This window comes from Gossypium arboreum, chromosome 9 (assembly GCF_025698485.1).
Source record: "Gossypium arboreum isolate Shixiya-1 chromosome 9, ASM2569848v2, whole genome shotgun sequence".
Taxonomy (NCBI): Eukaryota; Viridiplantae; Streptophyta; class Magnoliopsida; order Malvales; family Malvaceae; genus Gossypium; species Gossypium arboreum.
In genome coordinates this window covers 68,564,200-68,589,967 of record NC_069078.1, presented here as the reverse complement: position 1 = coordinate 68,589,967, position 25,768 = coordinate 68,564,200, and the positions used below count along the sequence as shown (strand labels likewise).

Below are 25,768 nucleotides of genomic sequence, written 5' to 3'. Positions count from 1 at the left end.
CGACCAAGTAAAAATGTCCATTCATTCACAATACGCAAATATGGTGCAACAATATTGAATGATGGTATCCATGGTTACACTATGAGATATTGACCATGTAACATTCATTCTCCATATCCATCAGCTAAAATGGTTGAGATGGCTTCCATGACACACAAGTCCTATTAAATAATGCATTAAATTTTATTCTTTGACCAAGGAGTTTCAAATAAGTGTTTTAGCCATGCTTTTTTTCCATTAGTGCGTGTACTATTTCATAGAACCTTATAGATGGTATCCCATTAATTACATTAATCAATACATCACCATCTAATAGTCTAATATCATCTTCCCCGTTCGAATCTACATTCTTATTTGAATATCTAAAGAGTTCAACAACTTATCTATGGGATTAATTGAATTACCTACTAGAAGTTCCATCACCATGTTGCTCATTTAAGATTTTATCTCCACATCACCTTTGTTCAGAGAATCATCTTCCCTTAATACTTTATTAATAACCCAATTAACACTCCCAAAAATAAAACTTTGCCCTTGCACATTGCCGCCGATATCCATCATACACAAAGTCTTTTGTTCCATGGGCAACAATCCTCTAGTATGACGCTTGGGATACCTAACAAATAAATTTTAATCTTTTTGTGCTTATGTCGAGTTAATTGTGTTTAAAAATATATATTAATGAGATCGAAAAATCAACTCGCTCATCATTTTTGGCTTTGTACTAGTAGAAGTGACAATAATTTTCCTTGATGATTATTTGATACTTGCATAATATCACAAGTGAATTTTATGATTTTAGTAGAGGGTGTAATATGTTTTGTTTGCCTCAGATTCATTAACTAATATGGTAATATATATCATAAATATAAAAAATATTGGCTGTTAAGATGTTTGGGGTGCATTTAACCAATAAATATGTGTTACAACATTCTGTTTGATTTTCAAAGATATGCTACCCTCAAAGTCAATTAATATATTAATATCCCAACTTATTAATAATCCAATTTCAATGCTTTAAAAAAAATGGCGAGTAATTCCATTAAAGGGCGGGGAAAAATTTTCCCGCCACATAATAATTTTGTTTGTGTTGTGTATTTGTATCTTTTCAATTTTACTCGACCCGATTACCCGTTTGAATCTAAAAAGAAGGACAGCAAAAGCCGAATAGGGCTTCGACTCATTTAAAACATGCACGAGTCTAACTAACTCTGAGTTGCCTCGTTTATACACTGAGTCAATTCGACCATTAGTCCTAATTTTTAATCTTAGAGCATATGTTGGAGTGGATTGTGTAAGGTCACGACCATTTGGCTTTTGGTGGACTTGGTTTGAATTATGGTATCGTGCACTGATATATTTTTACACTGTGAACCATGCACATAATTTTGCTTTCATAATTTACTCAATACTAATAAAAAGTCAATTTCAACAAATACAAATTAATTTTATGTTATTTTTAAGTTATGAAGTTTAAAATTTTAATAACATCTTAATTTTTTATTAAATACTAGATGATTAAATGAAATATTTTTTTACTAGTAAGAATCGATCTCGTTGAATAAGACAATTCAATCACTTTAAAATAATAATAATTTAAAATTTCATTAAAAACATTTTAAATTTATTCAAAAATAGAAAAAATCATATTTACAAAAAATAAAATACAAAAAGAATCAAAGTAGATTTTCATTACTCTTTGATTTATTATCCTTTTAAGGATTCAAAATAATTCTGATTTTTCATTTACCTTAATCAATTAAATTGATCGGATCATTAATTTCAAGTTCAAGTAGTTCAATCGATTAGTTTACTATGATTCTTGCAACAATTTATTTATTTTACTTATTATATAAAATGAATTATTTTAATGAATTATATCAAGCAAATTTAAGCAATCAAAAGTTTATAATAACAATATAACATGAGGGAAGTATAAAAGTACAAATTTTATTCCATTAAAATAAAATTTATTTATTTTCACTTGCTTAAAATCAATTTAAAAAGTTAAATATTATAAATTTAAAAATACAAATAGAGAATATTAAAAAGCACATATAACATAATTACAAGCTCAGTAAATCATAACCGTGAGGGTGTCCGCACAAAATATCCCCCATATAAAATCTGGTGGAGAAGAAAATCATTAAATTTCACGGCCCAACTCGGACGAGTTCAAATCGATAACTCAAAAAAAAACCGAGCCCGCCACTCCTCACTTTTCACTTTTCTCACGCGCGATAAAAGAGGCCGTTGTTCACTGCTATTAGGACTCCCTATCTCTCTATCTTTCTCTCTAATCTCTAGAATCTCAGAAGACAATTTCAATGGCGGTTATCAAAAAACCCTAACCAGGTATCTCTCCATAGTTCTTCCTCCATAATTACTTTTTATTAAAAATTACTCTGATTTTATTTCTCCGATTTTTTTATCATTTTAAAAAATTGATTTATTCAATATTTGTTTAGAATTTCTTCTAAAGGACCTCTGCGAGCCATAGATCACTAAAAATCAGAAAAAAAAAAAAAAGAGAGGCGACCTCAGGCTCTGTAAATAAAAGGAATTTTTTGGAAACCCTAGGGGGTTGTTTGGAAACTAGGTTTATCAAATCCAGGGGTCGATTCGATCTGTTATCGGGTCGGTCGGTCAATGGAGGTTATCGTAAAACGGCCTAGAGGTAGGCCGAGGAAACGTAGGCGACCAGAAGAAGAAAATGAAAGTTCTGTTGCTGATACGAAATTTAATAATTCCAAAACTAAAAAACGGGTGTTGGAGACAAGATCCATGGCCTTTGTAGGTCGATACGTGTTGAAAGAATTTGGGGGAAGTGTATTTTTAGGTAAGATTGTTTCCTATGACACTGGATTGTATAGAGTAGACTATGAGGATGGTGATTTTGAGGATCTGGAGAGTGGGGAACTTCGAGAGTTGGTTTTGGAAGATTCATATTTCGATGATGATTTGAGTAGGAGAAAAGTTAGGTTAGATGAATTAGTGTTAAACAGGATTGTAAAGGAGAGTAAATTGAAGGAGGAAAAGAAGAAAGCGGAAGTTTTAAAAAATGAGGCTGAGGGCGTGGAAAGTTTGGCTGTTAGTGAGATGATGGTCGAGAATGATGGAGAGCAAGAGGATGATGCAGATTCTTCAAGTGATTCCTGTGAGCATGCACACGATAGGGGATTGTCTTTGGAGTCTGAGATTCCTCTTATTCCACCACCTCTGTTGCCTCCTGGTTCAGGAACAATTGGTGTGCCGGAGGAGTGCGTTTCAAATCTATTTTCTGTGTATGGTTTTCTTAGGTCCTTCAGCATAATATTGTTTTTGAGCCCGTTTGGATTGGATGATTTTGTGGGGTCATTAAATTGCTGTGAACCAAACCCTTTGCTTGATGCTGTTCATGTTGCTTTGATGCGAGCATTGAGTTGTCATCTTGAAACAATCTCTTCAGAAGGCTCAGAGCTTGCATCAAAATGCTTGAGGTATGTATATCCATTTTCACACATCATAGATAGTTAGGCATTAGTATATTGTTTTAATGGTTTGATGGATTTTTTTCTGGGATGCTCCATGAAAAATATGGTTCTCACCACAATCTACCATATTATTATCTTTTCTTGCTAAAGATGCAAGATAGTACTTAGCTCTTAAAAATTTAAAGAAAACGAACACTTGTTCCAATCCTCCATGAGTTTATGTGTGCTTTAGGGTGATTAAAAGTACCAAGTCATTTTGATGATGCAATTGATGCCCCCCTCTTCAAAAAAAAATTATGGTTGATTAGCTACGATCTCTCCTTGAAAAGAAGATTGTGTGGTTTATGGGTGACTAGAAGTGCCAGGTAATTGCATGATACAGTTAATGCACTTTTTCCTACCAACTGAGTGACTTTGATCTCTCTTTGGACAAGAACATATGTTTGGGTTCAAACTTCCAGGGCAGCATAATACCTTCTGCTGATTACCAAAAAAGAAAAAAAAATATTGTTCTCACTTTGGTCATGAACATAAATTCATAATAATTATAATTGTTACATTCTTTATCTGCAGGTGTCTTGATTGGAGCTTGCTCGATACACTGACTTGGCCTGCTTATCTGGTCCAATATTTTGTGATAATGGGATATGCAAGAGGACCCGAGTGGGAAGGATTTTATGAAGATGTTGCTGAGAGAGAGTACTATTCCTTATCTGTGACCAGAAAGCTGATGATTCTACAAATTCTATGTGATGATGTATTAGATTATGCAGAGGTGAGAGCTGAAATTGACATGCGAGAGGCAACAGAAGTAGGAGTAGATCTTGATACTGTTGTGACTGATTCTCTTGAAAAAGGACCTAGAAAGTTCCATCCTATACATTCTAAAACTTCAGCATGCAAGGGAAAGGAGTCAATGGAGATTAATGCAGAAAGTCATGGGGTCAAGTCATCTTCTAGGACATGTTCTTTAGGTTTGAGAGGTACTGGGGGGACTGCTGCTGTTGATACTGATGTAGACGGAAATAGTGATGAGTGCCGTCTTTGTGGCATGGATGGGACATTGCTTTGCTGTGATGGGTGTCCATCTGCCTATCATACAAGATGTATAGGTGTCGTCAAAATGCATATACCTGAAGGGCCCTGGTATTGTCCTGAATGTGTTATTGATAAAATGGGACCAGCAATTGCATTAAACACCTCGCTTAGAGGAGCAGAACTTTTTGGTGTTGATTTGTATGGTCAAGTCTTCTTGGGTACTTGTAACCACTTGCTAGTGTAAGCCTTTAAACCTGTTTCTTATTTTATGCTAGTAACAATTACTGTTTGTCAGTTCAATCTCCTGATTTTTTTTCTATTATTTAATTGTCCATTTTTCTACTGCATTTGACTTGTTGCTTGGTGTGCTAAGTTGCCAATATGCATGACATTGATGCCTCATTTTTTTCTCCGGTTAGCTTTCCAAACTGTTCTAAATTTCTGATTACAATTTTAAAATTGATAATTGCAGGCTGAAGGCTTCCCGTGATACTGAATCATATGTTAGATACTACAATCTGAATGACATTCCCAGAGTCCTCCAGGTGCTTTCTTCATCCATTGAACATAAAACATTATACTTCGATATATGCAAAGCAATTATACGCTATTGGAATGTCCCAGAAAATATTTTTTCCCCACTCGAAATGGGCGGCAATGTAGCAAACGTGAAGGAAGATGCAAAATTTTCTACTGGATCACCTCTGCCTTTTGTAAAGGAAAGTCATAAAGCTTTGGGTTCAGTTGATGTTGAGAATGCAAGCAGCTTCAGTGGAAGCAATGTTGGAGTTTCATGTCCGGATGCTTCTATGCTGGCAATGAACCAAACTGACCTCACTTGCTCTCTTAGCAATGGTTGGGCAATGCGAGGGAAGGATCATCCTCCAATGAATAAGAAGCCGTCTGAGCAGATTTATATTGAGTCTGCTATGTCTGCTGCTTCAGTTAGCCAGCAAACTGCTTCTGATGTAACCCACCAAAGCTTAGTTGACAGATCGAATATCATAGATCATGCGTCATGTGCCTCGGGAAACAGTAGTAATAGTTATGGTGGAGCAGCAAATAGTGTCCATTTTCAAGCAAATATGTTTTGCCAGAACCAGAGCAAAGTGGGCAATCATGTGGGTTTTGGAAGGGATGCAAGAAATTCTGTAGTTGATTATCAATATATGGGAATTTCTTTTAAACCACATGCTTATGTAAATCACTATAACTATGGGCATTTTGCTGCTACTGCAGCTGCAAAGCTGGCTGTTCTTTCGTCAGAGGAAAGTCAGGTTTCTGAGGTAAACAGATCAGGCAGTGCCAGGAAAGTTACATCTGCTAGTAGCATTTTGCTGCAAGTTAAAGCTTTCTCATTAGCAGCCTCACGGTTTTTCTGGCCAAGTGCTGAGAAGAAGTTGTTGGATATCCCAAGGGAAAGGTGTGGCTGGTGTCATTCTTGTAAGGTCCCAGGTTCAAGCAAGAGGGGATGCATGTTGAATTCTGCTGTCTCCACTGCCACCAAAAGTGCCAATAAGATCCTTGGTGGCCTTCCTTCTTTAAAGAATGGAGAGGGTAGTCTTCCTAGCATTGTGACATATATTTTATACATGGAGGAGACTTTACGTGGTCTTGTAGTTGGCTCCTTCTTAAACCCAGATTATAGGAAACAATGGCGTAGAAAAGTAGAAGAAGCTTCAACCTGTAGAGCAATCAAAGTCCTCTTGCTTGATGTGAGTTTTAAATATTAACACTCTTGCTTGATGTGAGTTTTACATATTAACACGCTTGCTTGATGTGAGTTTTACATATTAACACTCTTGCTTGATATGAGTTTTACATATTTGTTAATTTTCTCCATGCTAATCTGTTAAAATCACCTTAACCTTATCCCTCCCTTGTCAAGGTTTCCTGGCATACTGCCAACCAGGAACTGAAGAACGTGTTATCTTTAACTAATTTTTATGTGTGCTATAAAATTTTGGATTAATTTAGGACTTAATTCATGTGGAAGGTTTGAGTTTGTTAATTTTCCGTTGTGTATTATTAATTTTATCTTATTGTTTAACTAAATCTTAGTCAGATCTTACTAATTTTCATGTTGGCTTACTAGGTTATTGGGGTGATGATAGATTTTCCTATTTTATCATTAATTTCTTCTTTGCTCATGCTTTTTTCATCCCTGGTCTAGTCTGTCCTCACTCTTGTTCGCTTGTCAACTACTAATAATTTAAGGTCGCTTGATTATTTTGCTTTCTCTTCCCTGCTCACATTTTTTCTGAACTCATCTTTATATAAACCATTTATATAAAAAAATTTATTGCGAAAATATACATAGTTTGGTTAAAAGGTCTATTGCAAACCCATGTGAACTTGTAACATGAAATTTGATGAGAAGCCATGAGCTGTATGACTGATTGCTCTTGGTAGATGTGGTTTTTGGTTTCTGATGTAGTAGATGATATGCATCATCAACATCTATATATTCTCTATATTTTGGTTGATTTGGCTTTTGGTTTACATTTTCAGCTTGAGGATAACATTTCTCTTAATGCTCTTTCTTTGGACTGGGTCAAGCTAATGGATGATTGGTTAGTAGATTCTTCTGTGATTCAAAGCACTTCATCCACTGTGGGATTCCCTCTAAAGCGTGGGCCAGGTGGAAGGCGACGTAGGAAGCAGTCTGTTGCTTCTGAAGTTACAGCTGACGACTGTGATGGTAAAAGTATTGACTGGTGGCGTGGAGGGAAGTTGTCAACCCATGTGTTCCAGAAAGCAATTTTGCCTGCCTCAATGGTTAGAAAAGCTGCACAACAAGGTATCTTCATTCTCTATGAAATAAAGAAATCTAATTTGCTTTCTTTATAATAGTAAAATTGGTGAAAATAAATAAAGTAACTAGAGTTATGATTTTGTGACTTATTAGGTGGTGTGAGAAAGATTTCTGGTATTAATTATGTTGATGATTTTGAGATTCCTAAAAGAAGCAGACAATTAATTTGGAGAGCTGCAGTAGAAAGGAGTAAGAATGCAGCGCAGCTTGCACTTCAGGTTTGTCATTAAACTACATTTGAATGAACCATTCATGTAACCCTTTTTCCAACAGTGCACTGGGTTGTGAGGAAGTTTAACAAAATTTTAATTGCACTTTGGTTCAGGTTAGATACCTAGATCTTCATGTGAGATGGAATGATCTTGTTCGTCCTGAGCATAACATCTCAGATGGAAAAGGTTCAGAGACAGAAGCATATGTTTTTAGAAATGCAATTATATGTGATAAGAAAACTGTAGAAAGCAAGATCCAATATGGAGTTGCTTTTGGAAATCAAAAGCACCTTCCTTCACGTGTCATGAAGAATGTAGTTGACATTGAGAAAATTGATGATGAAAAGGAGAAATATTGGTTTCATGTAACATACATTCCTTTATATTTGATCAAAGAATATGAAGAAAGAATGAGTGTTTCTGCTTTTGCACCAGTTAAAAAGCCTTTAAGTGAGTTATCCGAGTTACAAAGAAGGCAGTTGAAAGCTTCCCGTAGGAATATATTTGCGTATCTGATATCTAAAAGAGATAAATCAGAGAAGTGTTCTTGTGCTTCTTGTCAAATGGATGTTTTATTGAGGTAATCTTCTTATATGGTTGTCAAATATATATATTTTTATATTGAAATTCCTATTTTCTTCACCTCCTTGCTCTAATCTTATTTATCTTTTCTGTTGTGCAATCATCAGGAATGCAGTCAAATGTGGCACATGCCAGGGTATGCTAACCACTCTAGACTCTCATTCTAAATTATACTTTATTTCCCAATTTTGTCTTAGGGGTCCCTGAACTAATCTCTTCTAATGTTCTTCAGCATCTGTATATCATACTTATGTTCTAACTTCACGTGTTCTCAATAGACCGCCTGTCTAATGTATAATCCAGTTGTTTTGCTTAGTGTTTTTGCAATTAAGTATTAAAGTTATAAATTTAAAAAAAGACAAGCCTTTTGTTATAGGTGATCAAGGAGAAAGGTCAAGCTAGGGTAGGGCCTCTCCATTATTAATAGGTCTTCATTTGTTTGTGAATTTTTAGTAGACTCTTGATATTTCCATTCCTTTTTCCTTTTTCAATGCTGATGAGAGGAAGTTTGTGATTCACATGTTTGTGGGGAATAATCTGCCTTGCACTTCTTGGTTTTGATTTACATTTTCCTTGCAAGGAGAATTCCTGTAATGTTGCAGTCTGGAAGTTGATCATCCTGTTTAATAATTTTGATTGGTTTTTACTCCAAAATATTTTCAAGAATTGCATGATTAATTACTCTAAATAGAAATGTTAAAGAAAATCTGAAACTTACACTGTTGAAATTTCTTGACTTCACTAGCAATTGATTGATTTTGGTAGTTTTGAGCCAGGGAAACTTGATCCTATGTTCTGGCAAAGTGAATTTGTTCCTAGAAAAACTTAGATTCAGGGGAGAACTATCAATATCAGATCGTTAGCGCCCTTGTGGAAAGCTGTTTTATTATTAATAATTTATCTTTTCATTACTTGTTCTTGTCTGGGCCTAAAGTGGTAATCGTGAATCTTGACTCTTATTTAGTCAACTGGATAGCTATACAACTCATTTATTTCCTGTGAGATTATTATTTCTTTTAAACATGAAAACATGTGAAATACAGCCATTTTAGTAATATACCAAAATTATTGAAACAAAAAATTTACCCACCAGGAGCTTTTTCTCTGTGGGACCATTTATTTTTGTTGTTGCGGAGTTTGGTTTGAATGTCCGTCTAATTTTGCTTTGTCAATTTGTGATCAGGTTATTGTCATCAGGGCTGTACTTTAAGCTCAACAGTTATGAATGGGAAAGTTGAGTGCTTGACCATTTGTAAGGAGTGTTACAATGCCAGAGTTCTTGCTCGAAATGAAATCAATACTAAGTCTCCTACCACTCTATTGCCCTTGCAAGGACAAGTCTGTTGCAGTGCACCAGCAGTCTCCAAAGGCATGCCGGTTAAAAGTTCTACTCAACCCATGAAACTGTCCTCTATCAGAAGCAAGGAGAATTCTGTCAAAATTCAGGAAAGAAGTTCTGATACAAAGCAATCTGCTTCTCATTCTCGATTAGCATCGAAGCGAAGTAAGTTGTGTAACTGGGGTGTCATATGGAGGAAAAGGAACAGTGATGAAACTGGAATCGACTTCAGGCGGGCAAACATACTCACAAGGGGTGTTTCAGATAACCACTTTTTGAAGCCTAAATGCGAGCTGTGTAGACAACCCTTTAACTCTGATCTGATGTATATTCACTGTGAAACTTGCAGAAGTATGCTACTGATCTTTATTGTCATTTCCTCCTTTAAAAATTATTTTGATCTTTTAGGTCATGATGCATATCTGTAATTTTTTTCAGAGTGGTACCATGCTGATGCTGTTGAACTTGAGGAGTCAAGGATTTCTGATGTGGTTGGGTTTAAATGTTGCAAGTGTCGGAGGATAAGAGGACCTGAGTGTCCTTTCATGGGCCCTGAACTTAGAGAGCAAAAGCGCAAGAAACGGTTTGGGAAGTTGCAGAAACAAGGACAAGGAAGTCTAGCATTGGACTCTGATCTTGGAACTATTTCGGACATTAAAGTGTGTAGTCCTGTCACTCCAATAATTTCTACAGAGGATGAGCTTGTATATGTTAATGATCCTGATGTTTTCTCCCTTTCCAAAGTTGAGCAAATAACGGAGAACATTCCAGAAGTGGATATTGAGTTGAATACTGCTTCTGCCCCTGGGCCGCAGAAGTTACCAGTCAGAAGGCATATAAAGCGGGAAGGGGAGGTGGATGGTTTTGCAGGGGGTGATGTTGAACATGTCGAATTGTTGACATATCCTGAACCTAATGATTTTGCAGTGCCCAAGGGGGATTCAGCTATCCCGTTTGCAGAATGGGATGTTCCTGGGAATGGGGGTCCTGAAGGTGAGCTGATATTTGATTATGAAAATCTCAACTATGAGGATATGGAGTTTGAACCACAGACGTATTTCTCATTTACGGAGCTGCTAGCATCTGATGATGGAACTGATGGAACGGCAAAGGATGTTGATAATCAAGTGGAGGCTGATGTGACTGCACTTCATTGTCATGTGTGTCTATTGAATGATCCTGCACCTGAACTCTATTGTGATGTATGTGGGTTTTTGATGCACAGTCATTGTTCTCCTTGGGAAGAGTCGTCATCTTCAGAAAGCAACTGGAGGTGTGGCCGGTGCCGAGAATGGCGGTAGTTAGCCTGATGTTTTTTAAGTTTTGAGATTTGTCCTCTGTATTTTGTTGGTCTAAATTTTTAGAAGAGGGGAGGCAAAGCTAGGCACAGCCTACAGGTGACCACCTGTATTATGGAGGTGATGGATGCATTGGGAGGAAGAATCCTTGTGCCCATTGCTGTGCCATCTTTTCTGAGGCGAAGGTTTTGCAGTTGCGTTTTGGTTGAGACTCTCCTCTGATTTGATCAGTCTGTGATTTTTTTTAAAAAGGAAAAGAAAAAAAAGAGTTTACAATGGTTTTGAGGAGGAAGCTACGATGATGGAACGAATTTGGATATGAATGGTAGGGAAGGTTTAGATGTTTACGTAGAAGAAGAGCTTGAAAGATGAGCAAATGCCTTTTTTTTGGTGCTGCTTATCAGATTGGCATTATTTTTGTATAAATTAAAAAAGAAAACCCAAGTAATTCCCTAATCTTAAACATGTTAACTACAAATTAAACAGAGCTTAATAGTTCTTTCTTTCTGTTTGTTCTTCTTCTATTATTAGTATTTCTTCAATGTTTGTACGGTAATGGCGCCGTTGGAATTTAGAAATAAATACAATTCAGCAGTATCAAAGTGTAATAACAAAATTTAATTATAACTCCTTTGACATCTTTATATTGGGAAATTGAGTGTGGTTCATTTAAACCATCGTTTCAAATCATAATGCATGGATGCCACTTGTACGTTGATAAATCAAAATTTGATCCAGCTCAAAATTTTCAATATACAATTACGTCAAGATATCAACCATAGACTTTTAAACAAATGTAAAATTCAAATTCTAACACCTAATTCTTTTACTTTATTTTTATTACATCACTATCACCTAATTGATTTTTATTTCAAAAATATTGTTTTAGTAAAATAATCAACTTTTGATGATATTAATAATTGGAACTAAGCTTTAAAATCCAAAATAAAAAGAAAGTTTTAAAACATATATTAAAAAAAAGAAAAAAACAATTTTATCTCCAAGATTATATGAGAAAGGCTTGACATAACAAGGCATACTAAATGCTAATGGAATGGCAAAATCTTGGTAATGTATACAATTACTAAATTCGAATTTTAATAAAAATAAAGAGAATTCTGATGAATTCTAAACTTTCTTCCGCAAAATTTGACATGTGAAAATAATTTCAACATAATTGAAATTATTTATCACATGGACAGAACAAAAACTGAAAATGGAAAATAAAATGAAGAATATTATATATAAAAATAAAAACAACTTGTATCATCAAATTTCGCATGTTTGTTCTTTTGTTACCGCTATATGCTACTTTTTTTAAAAATTTTATTAACTTCTTCTAATGGTACATGCATTTGCATGCTGTATTATACATTTAATTTTTAGTTAATTTTAAATAATACCTTTTTACTTTTATAATACATTTTATTTCATTACTTGAATTGTTAAATATAATTAAAATGTATTAATTTATTTAAAATTCAAATATAATAAACAAAAATTTTCAAATATAATATTAAAAGATTAATATTTTGTAGGACAATAAGTTTTTAATAATATTAAAAAATTAGTTAAAACATTTGTACAAATTTCTATATACAATATAATTTTTAATTCATGTAATTAATATTTTATATAATAATTAATACATCTTATTAAAATATATTAATTATTTTGATAATTCAAATATAATATTAATAAAATTTTTATTATTAAAGTACTTGCATAAATAATAAAAATTACTATATTGTAAAATAAATTCTTCCTTATTTAATTTTTTTCGTAATGATCGATAAATTGACAATAATAATTTTATAATTAATATGTAAAAAATAATGTCATGTAATAAAAACTACTTTATTAACTAAAATCTTTTAAGTAATAATTGTAAATTAAATTTTATTATCTTTAAAATTTTAATTATTACAACTTCTATTAAACTATAATTATTTTTAAATATATGATAATTATATGATAATTAATCCCAAATATTTCTAAATTAAATATTATAATTAATTTTAAATACCAATTTAATAATAATATGAAAATAAAGTACTCTCAATGGATTCAAAAAATTTTCAAACTCGTCCTTTTATATATATATATATTATAGATTCAAAAATATACCGGGTTTAACAAACCATTACATTGTTACAACTGATCCTACTTCATGCCATATCATACACGTAAAACGACACCGTACTAGATAGAGAAACCCAATCTGGTATGCTGAGAAGAAATAGGAAAACGGATTAAAAAAAATTGGAAAAAAAAATACTCTCACCATGGATGTGCAGAAAGAATAACAAAATACCCGACCAACCCTTCTTTCACTAAGCCGACAAACATAATTAAGCTCCTCCGTGATCCGGCAAGCCCTTGCATCATGAAATTTTCCATATGTGTGAGGGGTAAATGCCAAATGGGTGGCCGGCAGAGTATAAAAACCAAGGTTTCTAAGTGTATACTGAACAAATCTTCCATTTTCACGACAGCAAACCAGCTAGTAGAGCTGCAGGATCATTCGGTGGTATTTGTGGGGTCGCTTGAGCTGCAGGAGGTGGTGCAGGTGCTGGTGACTGAGGAGGAGCAGTAGGAATGCTAATCAATTGTTCCTTGATGAATTCCTTCAACCTGCAGATGGAATATGAGAAAAATCTGCCAACACCAAGGTTTTGAACTTAAAATGTTCGTGTGAAGTTCTAGGTACATACTCGAATGTTAATGTAGGATCGCCTGAAGCAAGCGTCATTCGCAACTGGGTTCTGTCCGCAGGATCTGTTTCAATTCTGATCTGAAAATATTACACAAAAAAAAAAAAAAAAAAAGCTGTAACAACTGACCTTCCTCACATTCTAATGGACCAGAAGCTCATGGATAATTTAACCACACTTAAAGGGCAAGTTATAGGACTTATATTCCTCTAAATACGAAATTTAATTAGGATAGAGGAATGAGCAAGGACTGAAGGACAGGTAATTTTGGAACAAATTCAGCACCATTTTAAGCCAGAATATTATAAGCAACACAAACCATACAATTCAAAAACTACCAAACAACTGAGAACATAGTGTAAGATTCATGTCATTCAAATTTACAACCAGTTTCACCCTTATAATAAAACAAGCCATGTAGATTGAACAGAATATATTTCTTACCAAACATAGCATGGCATGCGTACTCTCCGAGTAGAAGGTTGTGCTTGCAACTAGATTATTAGGATTTGGATCCTGGAAAAAGCATAAAAGAAAAAATAATGGTAAAACAAAGCCTCTATAAACGATAGAAGGGGTTATTCAGATGAAAGGACTTACAAGCCCAGGACAAATCATTAACCGGAAACTGTTGAGTAGATTTGCCATTTCTGGAAGAGGCATGGGTCTTACACCTCTAACCTGCGCAATTTGGAGCAAATAGATAAGTCAGAGAGCCTAGCAGCAGAAATAAACTAGTCCGTAAATAATAATATGAACTAGCATAGACAGAACAAGGCTCATTATATGATGGCTGTTTGCAGTTACATGCAGGTGTAGGTTGGGTGTCCACATTTTGCACACTCCAATAGCAACAAAAGAAAAAGATGGCACTAGCAACCCACTTATAACAAAGCATGCTTAAGGCTAAAGGATGAACATAATCTTTCTCTTTCTCTCCCTTCCCCAACCAATAAAAAAGACACCGAAAAACAGGAGGTATACATACCACTTCTTGAAGCTTCAATGGAGGTCCTGAAAGTGATCTCCATTGAGGGAAAAACTCCTCAGCAGGCACTGGAATAGGCTGAAGAAATTTATTCAACACAGCAGGAAGGCGAAGCTTCACATTAACCTGTAAAATGTAATAATGAGTTACCTCGTAAAAATTAACCAGCTCCTTCTGGTCTAGAAGTACATAATAGATAAATTATTAGAAAGTACCATATTGGTCCCAAACTTGTAGGAGAAGTCAAGAACAGCTACATCCCTGCTTGGCCGAAGATTTACAACCTCAAGTGGGCATTGCACCTATAGAAACAATGAAAAAAACAGCTACATCCTCAGTGCTTTAAAAGTATGAAATGGAAAAGGAAGAAAAAAAAAAGCATCAATAACCATTAACCAGCAACTAGTTACAAGCAGAATGGTTCCTTTTCACCTGTGCTCGAGGAGGTATAGTGTCAGGCACTAATGAAAGCTCCATCTTCAGATGAGCAGGGGGCAACATTAGAGCCTGGACTGAAACAAGAGGAGCTGTATTCTTGTTTCCCAAGAAAAGAACAAGACGTCCATGATGAGCTCGCCACTCTGCTTTAATGCCAATCTGAAGTAATGTTTAGTGAGAAAATCAGCAACAAAATTTTGGAAGCTTTTACCAACTTGAAAACAAAAATATATCCTAGAGTAACCTAAGGAAATAATACAAATAAGCAGATAACAGAAACTATGGAATATGAAAAGTAAAGAGCTCAGACCTGAATGTAAGGATCCTCATATAGAACACCACTATCTTTCAGGCATAAAGCATGGAATCTTTCAGCAATATTTCCTATCGGCTGCAGATGCAAGTAATGAGACCAAATGGTAAAACTTATAATACACTTACTAGAATCATCTTGCAATAACGGCTCAACTTTTTAGTTTCCGTTAGGAAAATATCTGTTGCACGTTGCAGATACAGTAACAAGTACAGTGAACTTAAAGCAAATGAATTGGAAATATAAATGCTCTGTACAATGACTTGAGGATATGTGAAAAAAGGGTGTTATAATCATACAATAAAGAAACTGCAAACAGACAGATAATGACCACCGGAAGAACTTTTTCTAAGGTGGCAGACGACAATAGAAGTCCCTAACCTCATCTTCTCAAGAAGCCAAGAAAATGAAACCCCTTACTTTTATATTGGATAAAAGAGATAACAGAGAAAGCTGTAACCCAGCACACAATGCAGCCAGCTAGAGAAAAGGTAAGGAAAGGAGTCATCAAAACTGCAGCACAATTTTTGAAGTAGTGGGTTCAAGGGATGCTATTGAGGTGGGATCACATAAAATTTCCCAGCCCTTTTACGCAACAAGAGTAGAACACAATTAGATCAACTTTCTTCAATGTTGAAAATAAAGCACATAAAGGTTCCATTCTGATTTTTGAACTAGGAAGAAGGGGTATGGGTAAACATTAAAAGAGAATGCGATACCTGAACTGTATTTCTCTGCTCTTCGACAGGCACTATGGCTGAACCATCAACTGCATCTGGACCACCTTCCAATCCAGAGACTGCATTGTGCTCAGATTGGACAGTAGCACCAGGAGGGCCTTCAATGGCAAGTGGGCCCAAAAGATCACCTAGGAGGTCTGCTGAAGGATGTTGAGGATCTACTTTGGTTAAAGAACCATTTTGTTGAGACAAGGCTTGGTCTGTTGAAGTATGATCCTTCCAAGATAAATCAAATAAAATATTAGTCCAAATTAGATTTAAAACAAAAGCTACAAACATATATGTATGTATATATAAAAAACCTAAAAAACAAGTAGCCACTAGGATTCCAAAAGATCTAACCTCAGTAGTAATCATGCTGGGCACCATCACAAGACTAAGTGGGCCAACAGGAACTGGTGATGTTGCCCCATTAGCAGGGGGTTGGTCAGTTACAACTAAAGCATTCGATGGTTGCTGTTGAGCACGTAATTTGATAGCACTTTGCTCTGCAGTGTCAGCCTCAGAATATTCTGCCCTTTTGATCAATGAAGACTGTAAATTGAGCAGATGAACATGGTTAACTATCACTTGGATCAAGACCATATATGGACCACCTCCAACTGAGCAGACAACTCTAAACAAATACTGCAAAGTACACACACCTTACGCTCAGGAAATTTAGGCATCTCAGCCAAAATATCCATCAGAGCAGCACCTTTCTGACACAATGCAAAATATTCAACAGCTCGTTGTTGTATCTCCGCATCAATGCAACTCTCATATCTGAGTTAACAAATAAAAACATTGCATTAAACAATTTTAAAATTTCACACAGATTATAGATGGTATATTAACCAATGTAAAGAAAAACATATAAATATAAAATCTCACTTATTGAATATTGCCCAAATCTGACTTTGCAGCTCTTGATCTGGGGGCTGAGTGTGCATCAAAATCTTTGCATAAGCTGACAAAAGAATAGGGATGGTAGTAGTCCTGAAACACATCCGTTATAAGATACTAAAATATATGGAAAGCAAATACTGCCCAAACAGAGACAATCATGGTTTAAAGGTTCTTACGATACTGTAGGAAGCTTCTCATGTAGGATAGCAAAGATTTCTTTTGGACTACACCCAGGCCGTCTAGCTAATAGGTGGCTGTATTCTCCAAGTATGTAAGCACTGACCTGATACATATAAATCCCAAAATGAACTTTTATATCTCTATCCCTGAAATATATATGTGCGTATATATTAGTAATATTAAGTGCTAAATAATATCAACTTAAAAGATTAACACACACAAAAAAGAAATGAGACTGAATTTAGTTAATAACAAACAAGAGAAAAGGGCAGCCATACTCAAATGCAGCATGGTGCACAGTCTGGTCCATTATACATCAATTCAGTTTAAAAAGCAAATCCCTAATTTAGCTTCAAAAAGGCAAGCTGTCACATAAATACCAGTCTTAATGGGCAAAGATTCTAATGCAATCAAATATGCTTTTCCTACTGCCCAAGGACGGATAAATCAAACCATAGAAGCTAATATTTTACTGCAATTTTGAAAAAGAAAAAAATAGAAAGTGCTTAAACCATTCACATGGATCATACACCATACTTTCCAAGCCCACACAGCTCATCTGGAAAAAAGGAAATACAAATTATACAGACCTTGACCATGGTCTCATGTACAGCAGGCTTTTCAAGATACTCTTTCACTTTTGCAGCTGCATAAGGCTGGTCATAAGCATAAAAGTCTCAGCCCAGAAACCATCAAAGAAAAAAAAATCTGTTATAAAATATAGAAGTAAATCTGTGACAGGCTTTTTGATCACCTGTAGGTCATCATTGTTGGTAACAAACTGCACAACACGGAACCATATATCATCGCTAATAAAATCTCCTGCCTTGTCAATCAATTGAAGGATAACATCCACATACCTGCAAGATTTAGGCAAGCTAGTCAATTTGACAAGGAATACAAGCAATCATATGATTAAGTAAATGTCCACAATAGAAAAGATAATGCTGAGGTATAAAAGTTCTGCTCATAAGAATATCTGTTAATATCCAGCTTTTACCCAACATGCTTACCATGACAGATCAGGAGCAAACTTCTCAGCAAGAATGGCAGCCTTAAGTGATAATTCCTCACGCATTGTGAAATCAGCCGAGCTGAGATACTGGTAAATAGATGACAGTCGGTAACATTCTCATCTTTATGCCTTAGCATTTGAATAGTTAGAAGAAAATAAAACATCAAAGGGACTATTCAAAGTAAAAAAAAAAAAAGATCACGTTTATGACTACAGTACCTGCAATAATTCTTCAACAATGTCCTTTGCATTTGTTACATCACACATTCCATAAAGCAAATCAAGAGCACGCCTACGGATACTGGAAATCCCATACGAGCGTTAGTCAACAAAAATGTATCTTAAAGCATACAATGCAAAGCATAAATAATTTAGTTTATATACCAGAAGTTATTACTGCTTACAGTTGCCATTTAATATAATATGCCAATAGTCAAAGGGTTAGTTATAGAGTATGTTACTCAGACATGAGTGTGCGTGTCAGACATCTATATCTTTATGACACGGATATGCTCATTTTTTTGTATGTTCTGCCATGTATTTGGAGGGTCCTCAAAAGGTCATGTTGCCATACCTATGTCCTAGTATGCATTGGATACAGGTACGTCAAGGAAAATGAAGAGCCGGAGCAACATATAGTACAAATTAAGGCTTAGACTTGAATTAAGTTACTAATTTGCCGCGTCAATTAGTCAGATGAGGAGCTCATTAATAGACAACGATATAAGGTGATTTCAAAACTTTTCAACCGAATAGCAAGGATTTACAAGCACTGCTTATACACTTTGACATGTCTTACACAGGACAAGCATAGATGTTAGCTATGGTTTGAGTCTTGACTATTACTGATTCACATAAGAGAATCATAAATAACAATCTAACTGATAGATGTTACCTAGATGTAATCCAGATTATTAAGGTCTATCTTTTTTCACATCCTCGCCTTGGGCTAGTTCTCACTCTCTCATTTTGGAAACTGACCCTACTAATGCTCTTCTGTGGATCAACAATCATGCTACTGTTCCTTCATGGATGAACTGTATTGGTGATGTCCAAGGCAAGAATAGGCATCTTTCTTTTAAACACAAATTGAAATAGACAAATTCCTTAGCAGATGGTTTGGCAAAACCTGAGTTAGTTGGAAAATTAATTTTGTAGCTCCCTTATAATCTTTTTTCTAAGGGATTTTCCCTTGTAACTCACTCTGTCTACAGGTCTTGATTGTATACATTTTGTTCTTTTAAGTATCAATGCAAGTTGCCTTTCAAACACACATACATACACACCCCCGAAAAGAACACCTCCAAAACTCAAAACTGCAAAATCAGAAACTCAACCTGATATCAGGGTCCTTCAATGATGTGATGATTTGCGCCTGATGCCTCTTGATAATCTCTTGCACATCAGTAACCATTAACATCCTAGTCATATTTTCCTGCAACCAAGCAATTTTAAAACTATAAGTAAATCATTAGGTTATATGCATCCACCCTGATATAGCACATGAACATAATCGCTACTTCAAGAAGAAGATCATTTAGAAGAAACCTAAGGTATTATATTTCTGTAACTTACCAAACCAAGATATCTAATATTTGGTTCACGAACAGCAATGAATTTTCCAAGAAGGGCAACACACTGGGACATCATCTCCTTTTCTGCATCAAGATGCATGACCTGTAACAAGGGCAGCAAACACACAACAGAAAACATGCATGCTAAATTAGAACAGTGACATATGTACATGGTTGTATACCATATGGTGTGTACGCTCTAAGAGGGACCAGGAGAGAGGGTAAATAATATTAGATTAAATCATTACAATATGTCAAAAAGAGCCAAGAAAGCAGATAGGTTGCTACTTCAGAACCATTATGTTTTTCTTCCTTATGTGCAGGTGCAGAGGTGTTATCATCAATATGAAAGTACTTCTATTACATTCTTAATTATGGGCAGAATAAGTGTATGTATACTGAAAGCAAAATAATGTATAGAAGGGAATGATTGATAATAAATTTTACATGCCAAAACCAGAAATGAGTAGTAAACTCACAAGAGCAAGGGCTTCAAAGAGGACAGCATGTGATGCATTATTCTTATTAACGTTTTTCACAACATCAGTTCCCATTAATATCCTTTGCAAGACCTGAAATAAGTATGCAAAGTTCCATCAGTATCAAAATAATCTTGAAACGTCAAGGGATGAATTCTATGGAAAAGTTAAAACCTCAAACAATGTTCTACGCGTATAAGGATCTTCAATGGTAGGAAAATACTGGAGAGCCCTCATTGTCTTAACCTGTTATAAGAGAAAATAATAAACATCAGATAAGCTTTACCAAAAATGAGTTGATCATCATTAATAACAAATGTCATCCACCCCAAAGAAGAGATAAGAAAAGAAAAAAAGGAAAACTATTCAAAACAGTTACCAAGTAGCCTAGTGAAAACAGTTCTACACTTGAATCAGACCAGGCACATAACTTTTTTCAAAGCTTGACATTGAACTCATAGAATCTGCAGGAGTGAAACAGAAGTACAAACCTGAAGCCAGGGAGATGGGATGCCATAGTAAGTATATTCCTGTGGAATATCTTGGTTCCTTGCAAGGCGCTCCAATGTTTTAACACACTTCGGAAGGCAAGACCAATATGCTTCATGATTATTTGATACCAAAGCAACAAGAAGGCTCATAGAAGATGTCAAAACACCAAGATCCCGCTCATCTAGAAGTTGCGCCATCCGATCCGCCCTAAACATAGGGCAATAAAAGAAATCCAGAATAAGCACAACTAGTATCATAAAACAGCCATTTGGGATAAAATTTTGAACATTCTAACATACCAGCCATCAACATTGACAACATCAGGATTTTTTCTATACAATCGCAGCAAACATAATGCAGCTTTTTTTCTTACAAGGGGTCTGCAGCTGCTAGAAAGCTGGAATAACAGATTTTATCAGTAAATTATTTTCTAAAAGAAACATTTGAACTTAACAAGTTTCTGGTTCCTTACAAGTAACTTTTGAACATCAGGTGCCAAAGATTCAGCAAATTCCCTCCCACCAATATTCCCAACCTACAGAGTTAATTTCAGGAAAAGAGTATAATATACAGAAAAAAAGGATAGAAGTAACCATATGGAAAATATTAGGTGTCTATAAATCAACCCACAAAAGGTAACAAGAGCAATAGTAATAATAAGAAAAGCTATTGCAGATCCAGGAACAATGACTTACAATAGAAATTATAAAGTGATGAATAATATTTAGAAAAGCGAATGAAAACTTCTCTTTAGAAAAGAGAAATATGTCATGGACTAAATCCTGCTCTGAACTTTCTGCATGCATCTCAATTAAGTACGTAGTATGATAGCTATTTGATAATGTAAATCAGAAATAACTCCTCCCGCATTCTAATTACATGGAACATCAAGAATCTCTAGCAATTTTTAAACCTTACCATGGTTAGTGCAAGGCACTGAAAAGTCTCATTTCGGCCAATTATATCATTGCGTACAGTGTTGATTGCTAGTCTCAGAAAATCATGATTTTCATTGAGTAAACATGAAGTCACAATGTATCCAACCTGCAATAAATGATGGGGGGACAAAAGTTAAACAACTGCAGAGAAAATGGAAGCATGCAGAACTAATTATTTTATTAATTATCCAAGCCTCCATAATAAATCCTTTACTTGATTCATACAGCCCCATTAGAGATTCGGATAGAATTGTGATGGTTATTATACTGCTTCAACAGTAGCAAAACATTCCAGCTTTATTGTTGGAGACACATTGCATGTAACAGTAACTGTTATAAGCATAAAGAAAGACACTTTCATGGTAGGGCAGATTCTGACAAGTGTCACAGGTGAGACATCCCAACATGCTATCTTCTTAGCTCTTTATGCACTCAAGTTTTATTTCCTTATTCTCTTTCTTTCTTGGGGAAAAGAGGAAATGATTATAACTTCTTTAGGCCTTGGTTATACAACTTTCCCCATTTCCTCTTCTTTCAGGCTCTTGAACAGATTGTCATTTCTACAACATGGATCTACCAGGTCTTTCCCTCCATTTAACATCTCACAAATGTGCTTTTAATCATATTAAAGGGCAAATGAAATGTGGATCTTACCTGCTTTTCTGGATACTTTGGTGCAGATATCAAGGAAACAGCTTCCATATGACCAAAGTCAACGTCATAACCAAGCATGTATATATAAAGCATTTTCCAAACATATTTCTTCTTCTCATATGGAGACAATCCCTGTCAGAATAACATGAACTTTCAATAAAAAACTGCTCACTCAGCTCCTTAAGGCACTAAAAAGACCTTGTCACCAAACAAGGCACTAAAAGGTTCTGTTTAAATGTTTCTAAAGGGAACTGGCAGTGTGATATGGACCCAAATGCAAGGTATGGGACTTGGATCCCACATAGGAAAGTATGGAATTTCCTTGAGGGGCTTAAATGGACCTAGGCTCTACAACCTCAATAGCTAGCTTTTGCAATGTGGTTCTTGAAGGTCCACATCACAGTGTTTTGACAAATTTGGTTCTAGGATTCAAATGTTGCATGAAAGAATGAGGTAAACTCTTCCTATATAAGTTAACAATAAAAATAAAAGAGAAAAAAGAACTTCATATAAGAACAACAAGGCTACTTTCTTAAAGCTGAAGGACAGGCTGACATTCATCAACAGCCCTTAGATAAATAAATATATGGTTTCCTGTACAAGAGAATAGAACCTATTGTTCTAGCATGTCTGAAGCTGGAGAAAATGCTCAATGTGAAACAAAAACAAATGCACTTTAGATTTCTTACTGAGACTAGAGTTGATTTATATGATCCTTTATGAGAATTAAAGATGAAACTAATAAGACGATGCAAAAATCATGGAAATAAAATTTCCCAACAATCTAAGAGAGTTGTTGGCAATTGGTACACAACTTCTTCCAAAGGAAAAATACAAAATACTGAAAATTTTAATAACTGTCATTGTCAAGAAGAAATTTTTTTTTTTACTATAGTGGCGAGCAAGTGGGGAAAAGGAAACATTAACTAAATTGAGAACCTTAGTCTTTTTCCATTCAACATACAACATGAAAGAGGAATGTAGCAAAGCCCAAATAAGAACCACATAAAAATTTGCTCACAGGGTGAGGTTAGGTGAGATAGAGAGAAATACAAACAGTAATGCTAACATCAAAACTAATTGAAGGCTTCAAGGACATCTCCTAACTATGAAAGACAGCCAGATCTATAAATCCAAATAAAAAGATATTTGCAGTTCAAATATGCCAAAAGATTGCCAAATTCGTCAATTTATGGAAACACATCTTTAAAGGTTATTATCCTCACCAAGGGATATAATTTTAAAATTTAACAACATAGTTCAAATGTTTGGCTTTTTAGACATGGTTTTGTATGAAAATACAATCGATACCATCTTCCTGATCCTCACTGCCAAACTGATCAGAGCTGACTCTTCACAAGGAGTCATGGACCTCATTCAGCAATCCAATTGAGCAAACTGATTACATCAAACCTTTTTAACTGCAACCCTATATAATTTATGCTTTACCAAATGCAACAGGCTCATTCGATTAGAGAACAGCTGTGCTACAGTGTAAAGACAGCGATGCCTACTAAATATGGGACCATAGAAATATACATGTTAGGAGTTCAGTGCCTAAAAGGTTTTTAACTGGAAGATCAAGTTGTGAGAGATTCTCATGATTAGCTAGCAGCATACCTAATAGCATTGAGAAGGTTTTCACTCAAATTAGGCTTCTAAATAATTCTTAACAGACTATGAGCTTCTACCCACCACATATTCTATCGCTCCATTTGCTTGATGCTTTTTGCTATTTTTCCCCATGTTTTCAGTTCATTTTTGTTTTTCCATTTTCACCTTCTATTGAAAAAGTGTAGCAAGTAAAAAAGCAAAAACCCCAGTAAAAATGAGCCTATATATATTCCAATACGAACGGTATACGCTTAGTCAGAAGAAATGTGGCAGTAAAAGCTTAAAATGATAGCAGTTTGCTGACTCAAGCAGCCGCCACTACAGTTCTGAAACAATTAAGAACTTTTTTCCAGATAAATTATGAAAATTTTATTTGCTATAAGTTTCTGCTAATAGTCTACCGAAACGGAAAAAGAAATTGATAAGTTTAATGGCGTTCAAATGCATATGTTTTAAATGAAAAAAGTTATTCTGGGCATAATAAGGTAGTTTCAATACTTAAAAATTATAATAAAAAGGAAAATAAATAAGAAAATGATAAACTCCAAAAATAGACTGAATAGCTAAGTTAACTTCGACTTCTGCACTAAAACAAAATCTAAGTAGAAAAAGAAGATAAAGTTCACTGATTATTATATTAAATGAATTCAACTGGAAGCACATAGAAAACTTGAAACATAAAATTAAGTCCGGTCATTCTGTAAACATAGACTTCAGAATTAAGAAAGATTTTAAAACGAATTAGCTTTGAAACCCTAACCTTTTCATTTTTGAAGCGATTACGGACGTTTCCGAGCTCTTTATCGATACGTTGACGTTCTTGCTCTTTGTTCTGGCAATTCCGAATGTCGCTTATGAAAACCGAAAGCCCTCTCATCCCGTGCATTGCCATTCCACTTTATCGACCAGATCCACTTCTTGTTCCCGCTGGATCTGCCTCTCAATTTTCCAGATCGTTTCTCTCTTTTCTATCAGCGGCAACGGAGAAACCGATCCGGCATTAAGAAATCGATAATTTCTCGAAGGCGAAAAAAAGGAGATGAGGCAGAGGAAATAGATTGATCTAAAAGGGAGACGGTCGTTATGGTGGTGATGATAGACCAAATTTTGGAACAATAAGCCGTCGAGAAGAGGTGAAGTCTGGAGACGACTTTTATTTAATTTTTGTTCCTTTGTTTTTCTTTTTAATTGATTTTTTGAAATTTATTTATTTATGTTATGTTCTTTATTTAAATATTTAAGTGCATGAATTAATTGATAGATTTGAATAAAAGAAAAAAAATCCAGTCCAGTTTTGGTTTTGGTTTTCTCTGGTCGGGTCTTCTGGGCTTACTTTTTTTGACATTTTGATTGGATTTTGACTTTTCAAAAAGGCTTACAGCTAATATAGTGTTTTGGGTTAAAACTTTATTCTTTAGCCTAAACTTTATTTGGTCACTTATATTTATTTATTTTTAATTTTAGTCAATAATGTTGTTGGAATTTATTATTTCAGACTTATTCCTTAAATCTTAATGGAGTGTTGTATAAAAAATCTAACGAAATGATGACCTGACTTTTTTATTGATATAATAATAAATTTAATTTTTGAAGTTTATAAATTTTACTAATTTGATTTTAATTCTAAAAGATTTAATAAATTAAACCCTTAAATTTACATATTATGTCAATTTAATCTTGATTTTAAGCATTCAAAATAAACAAATTTTAAAAATAAAAATTTATTTAAAAGTTTATTTTTCAATAAAATAGAAACAAAATTATAAAAAATATTTATAAATAAACATCTATTTTTCTCATTTTCTAATATAACATTTATTTATCAAAATGATAATTTTATAAATAAAACAATCTAAGGGAAAAATATGAAGAAAACTTAAGTAGATTCAACTTTTTCCTTCTTTTTTTTGACATTAATGACCACCTTGTTGAGTAAAAAACTACAGCTTGAGGTCGAAAATTGTAAGGATTGACGTTTTTAGGT

General features: G+C 34.6%; 2 protein-coding genes across 3 annotated transcripts; one reads left to right on the top strand and one right to left on the bottom strand.

Moving 5' to 3' along the window:
* The first annotated feature begins 2,092 nt into the window (after positions 1–2,092).
* LOC108456779 (DDT domain-containing protein PTM-like) lies at positions 2,093–11,359 on the top strand. Its single transcript, XM_017755443.2, has 10 exons — positions 2,093–2,355; positions 2,469–3,479; positions 4,047–4,751; positions 4,984–6,226; positions 7,023–7,311; positions 7,420–7,544; positions 7,652–8,118; positions 8,228–8,256; positions 9,304–9,810; positions 9,898–11,359. The coding sequence occupies exons 2-10, from the start codon at positions 2,650–2,652 to the stop codon at positions 10,758–10,760; spliced, it is 5,058 nt and encodes a 1,685-aa protein (XP_017610932.1). The 5' UTR covers positions 2,093–2,355; positions 2,469–2,649; the 3' UTR covers positions 10,761–11,359.
* Positions 11,360–12,832: 1,473 nt separating this feature from the next.
* Positions 12,833–25,009, bottom strand: LOC108456967 (AP-2 complex subunit alpha-1-like). Of its 2 annotated transcripts, XR_008270664.1 has the most exons (28): positions 24,545–25,009; positions 22,171–22,302; positions 21,497–21,622; positions 21,051–21,113; positions 20,878–20,975; positions 20,578–20,785; positions 20,261–20,332; positions 20,087–20,179; positions 19,609–19,710; positions 19,371–19,468; positions 18,253–18,334; positions 18,032–18,120; positions 17,773–17,878; positions 17,609–17,674; positions 17,015–17,121; positions 16,824–16,928; positions 16,595–16,715; positions 16,293–16,484; positions 15,930–16,166; positions 15,208–15,288; positions 14,892–15,056; positions 14,675–14,761; positions 14,460–14,585; positions 14,072–14,152; positions 13,916–13,987; positions 13,472–13,551; positions 13,072–13,391; positions 12,833–12,986 (listed from the first exon to the last, which is right to left on the bottom strand). XR_008270664.1 is itself a non-coding variant. In XM_017755741.2 (27 exons), the coding sequence occupies exons 1-27, from the start codon at positions 24,674–24,676 to the stop codon at positions 13,244–13,246; spliced, it is 3,069 nt and encodes a 1,022-aa protein (XP_017611230.1). In that variant the 5' UTR covers positions 24,677–25,009; the 3' UTR covers positions 12,833–13,243. The 2 variants fall into 2 exon arrangements, 1 of the variants encoding a protein (XP_017611230.1); XM_017755741.2 differs by having other exon boundaries at positions 12,833–13,391.
* Between the last annotated feature and the right edge of the window lie 759 nt (positions 25,010–25,768).

Coding starts and splice junctions, on each gene's coding strand:
- LOC108456779 (XM_017755443.2), top strand. CDS start 2,650: ATGGAGGTTATCGTAAAACGGCCTAGAGGTAGGCCGAGGAAACGTAGG. Junction 7,545..7,651: donor CAGCGCAGCTTGCACTTCAG/GTTTGTCATTAA, acceptor ACTTTGGTTCAG/GTTAGATACCTAGATCTTCA. Junction 8,119..8,227: donor CAAATGGATGTTTTATTGAG/GTAATCTTCTTA, acceptor TGCAATCATCAG/GAATGCAGTCAAATGTGGCA.
- LOC108456967 (XM_017755741.2), bottom strand. CDS start 24,676: ATGGCAATGCACGGGATGAGAGGGCTTTCGGTTTTCATAAGCGACATT. Junction 19,711..20,086: donor TCTTTGAAGCCCTTGCTCTT/GTGAGTTTACTA, acceptor CCCTTGTTACAG/GTCATGCATCTTGATGCAGA. Junction 18,121..18,252: donor TTGTTGAAGAATTATTGCAG/GTACTGTAGTCA, acceptor TCTATTTACCAG/TATCTCAGCTCGGCTGATTT.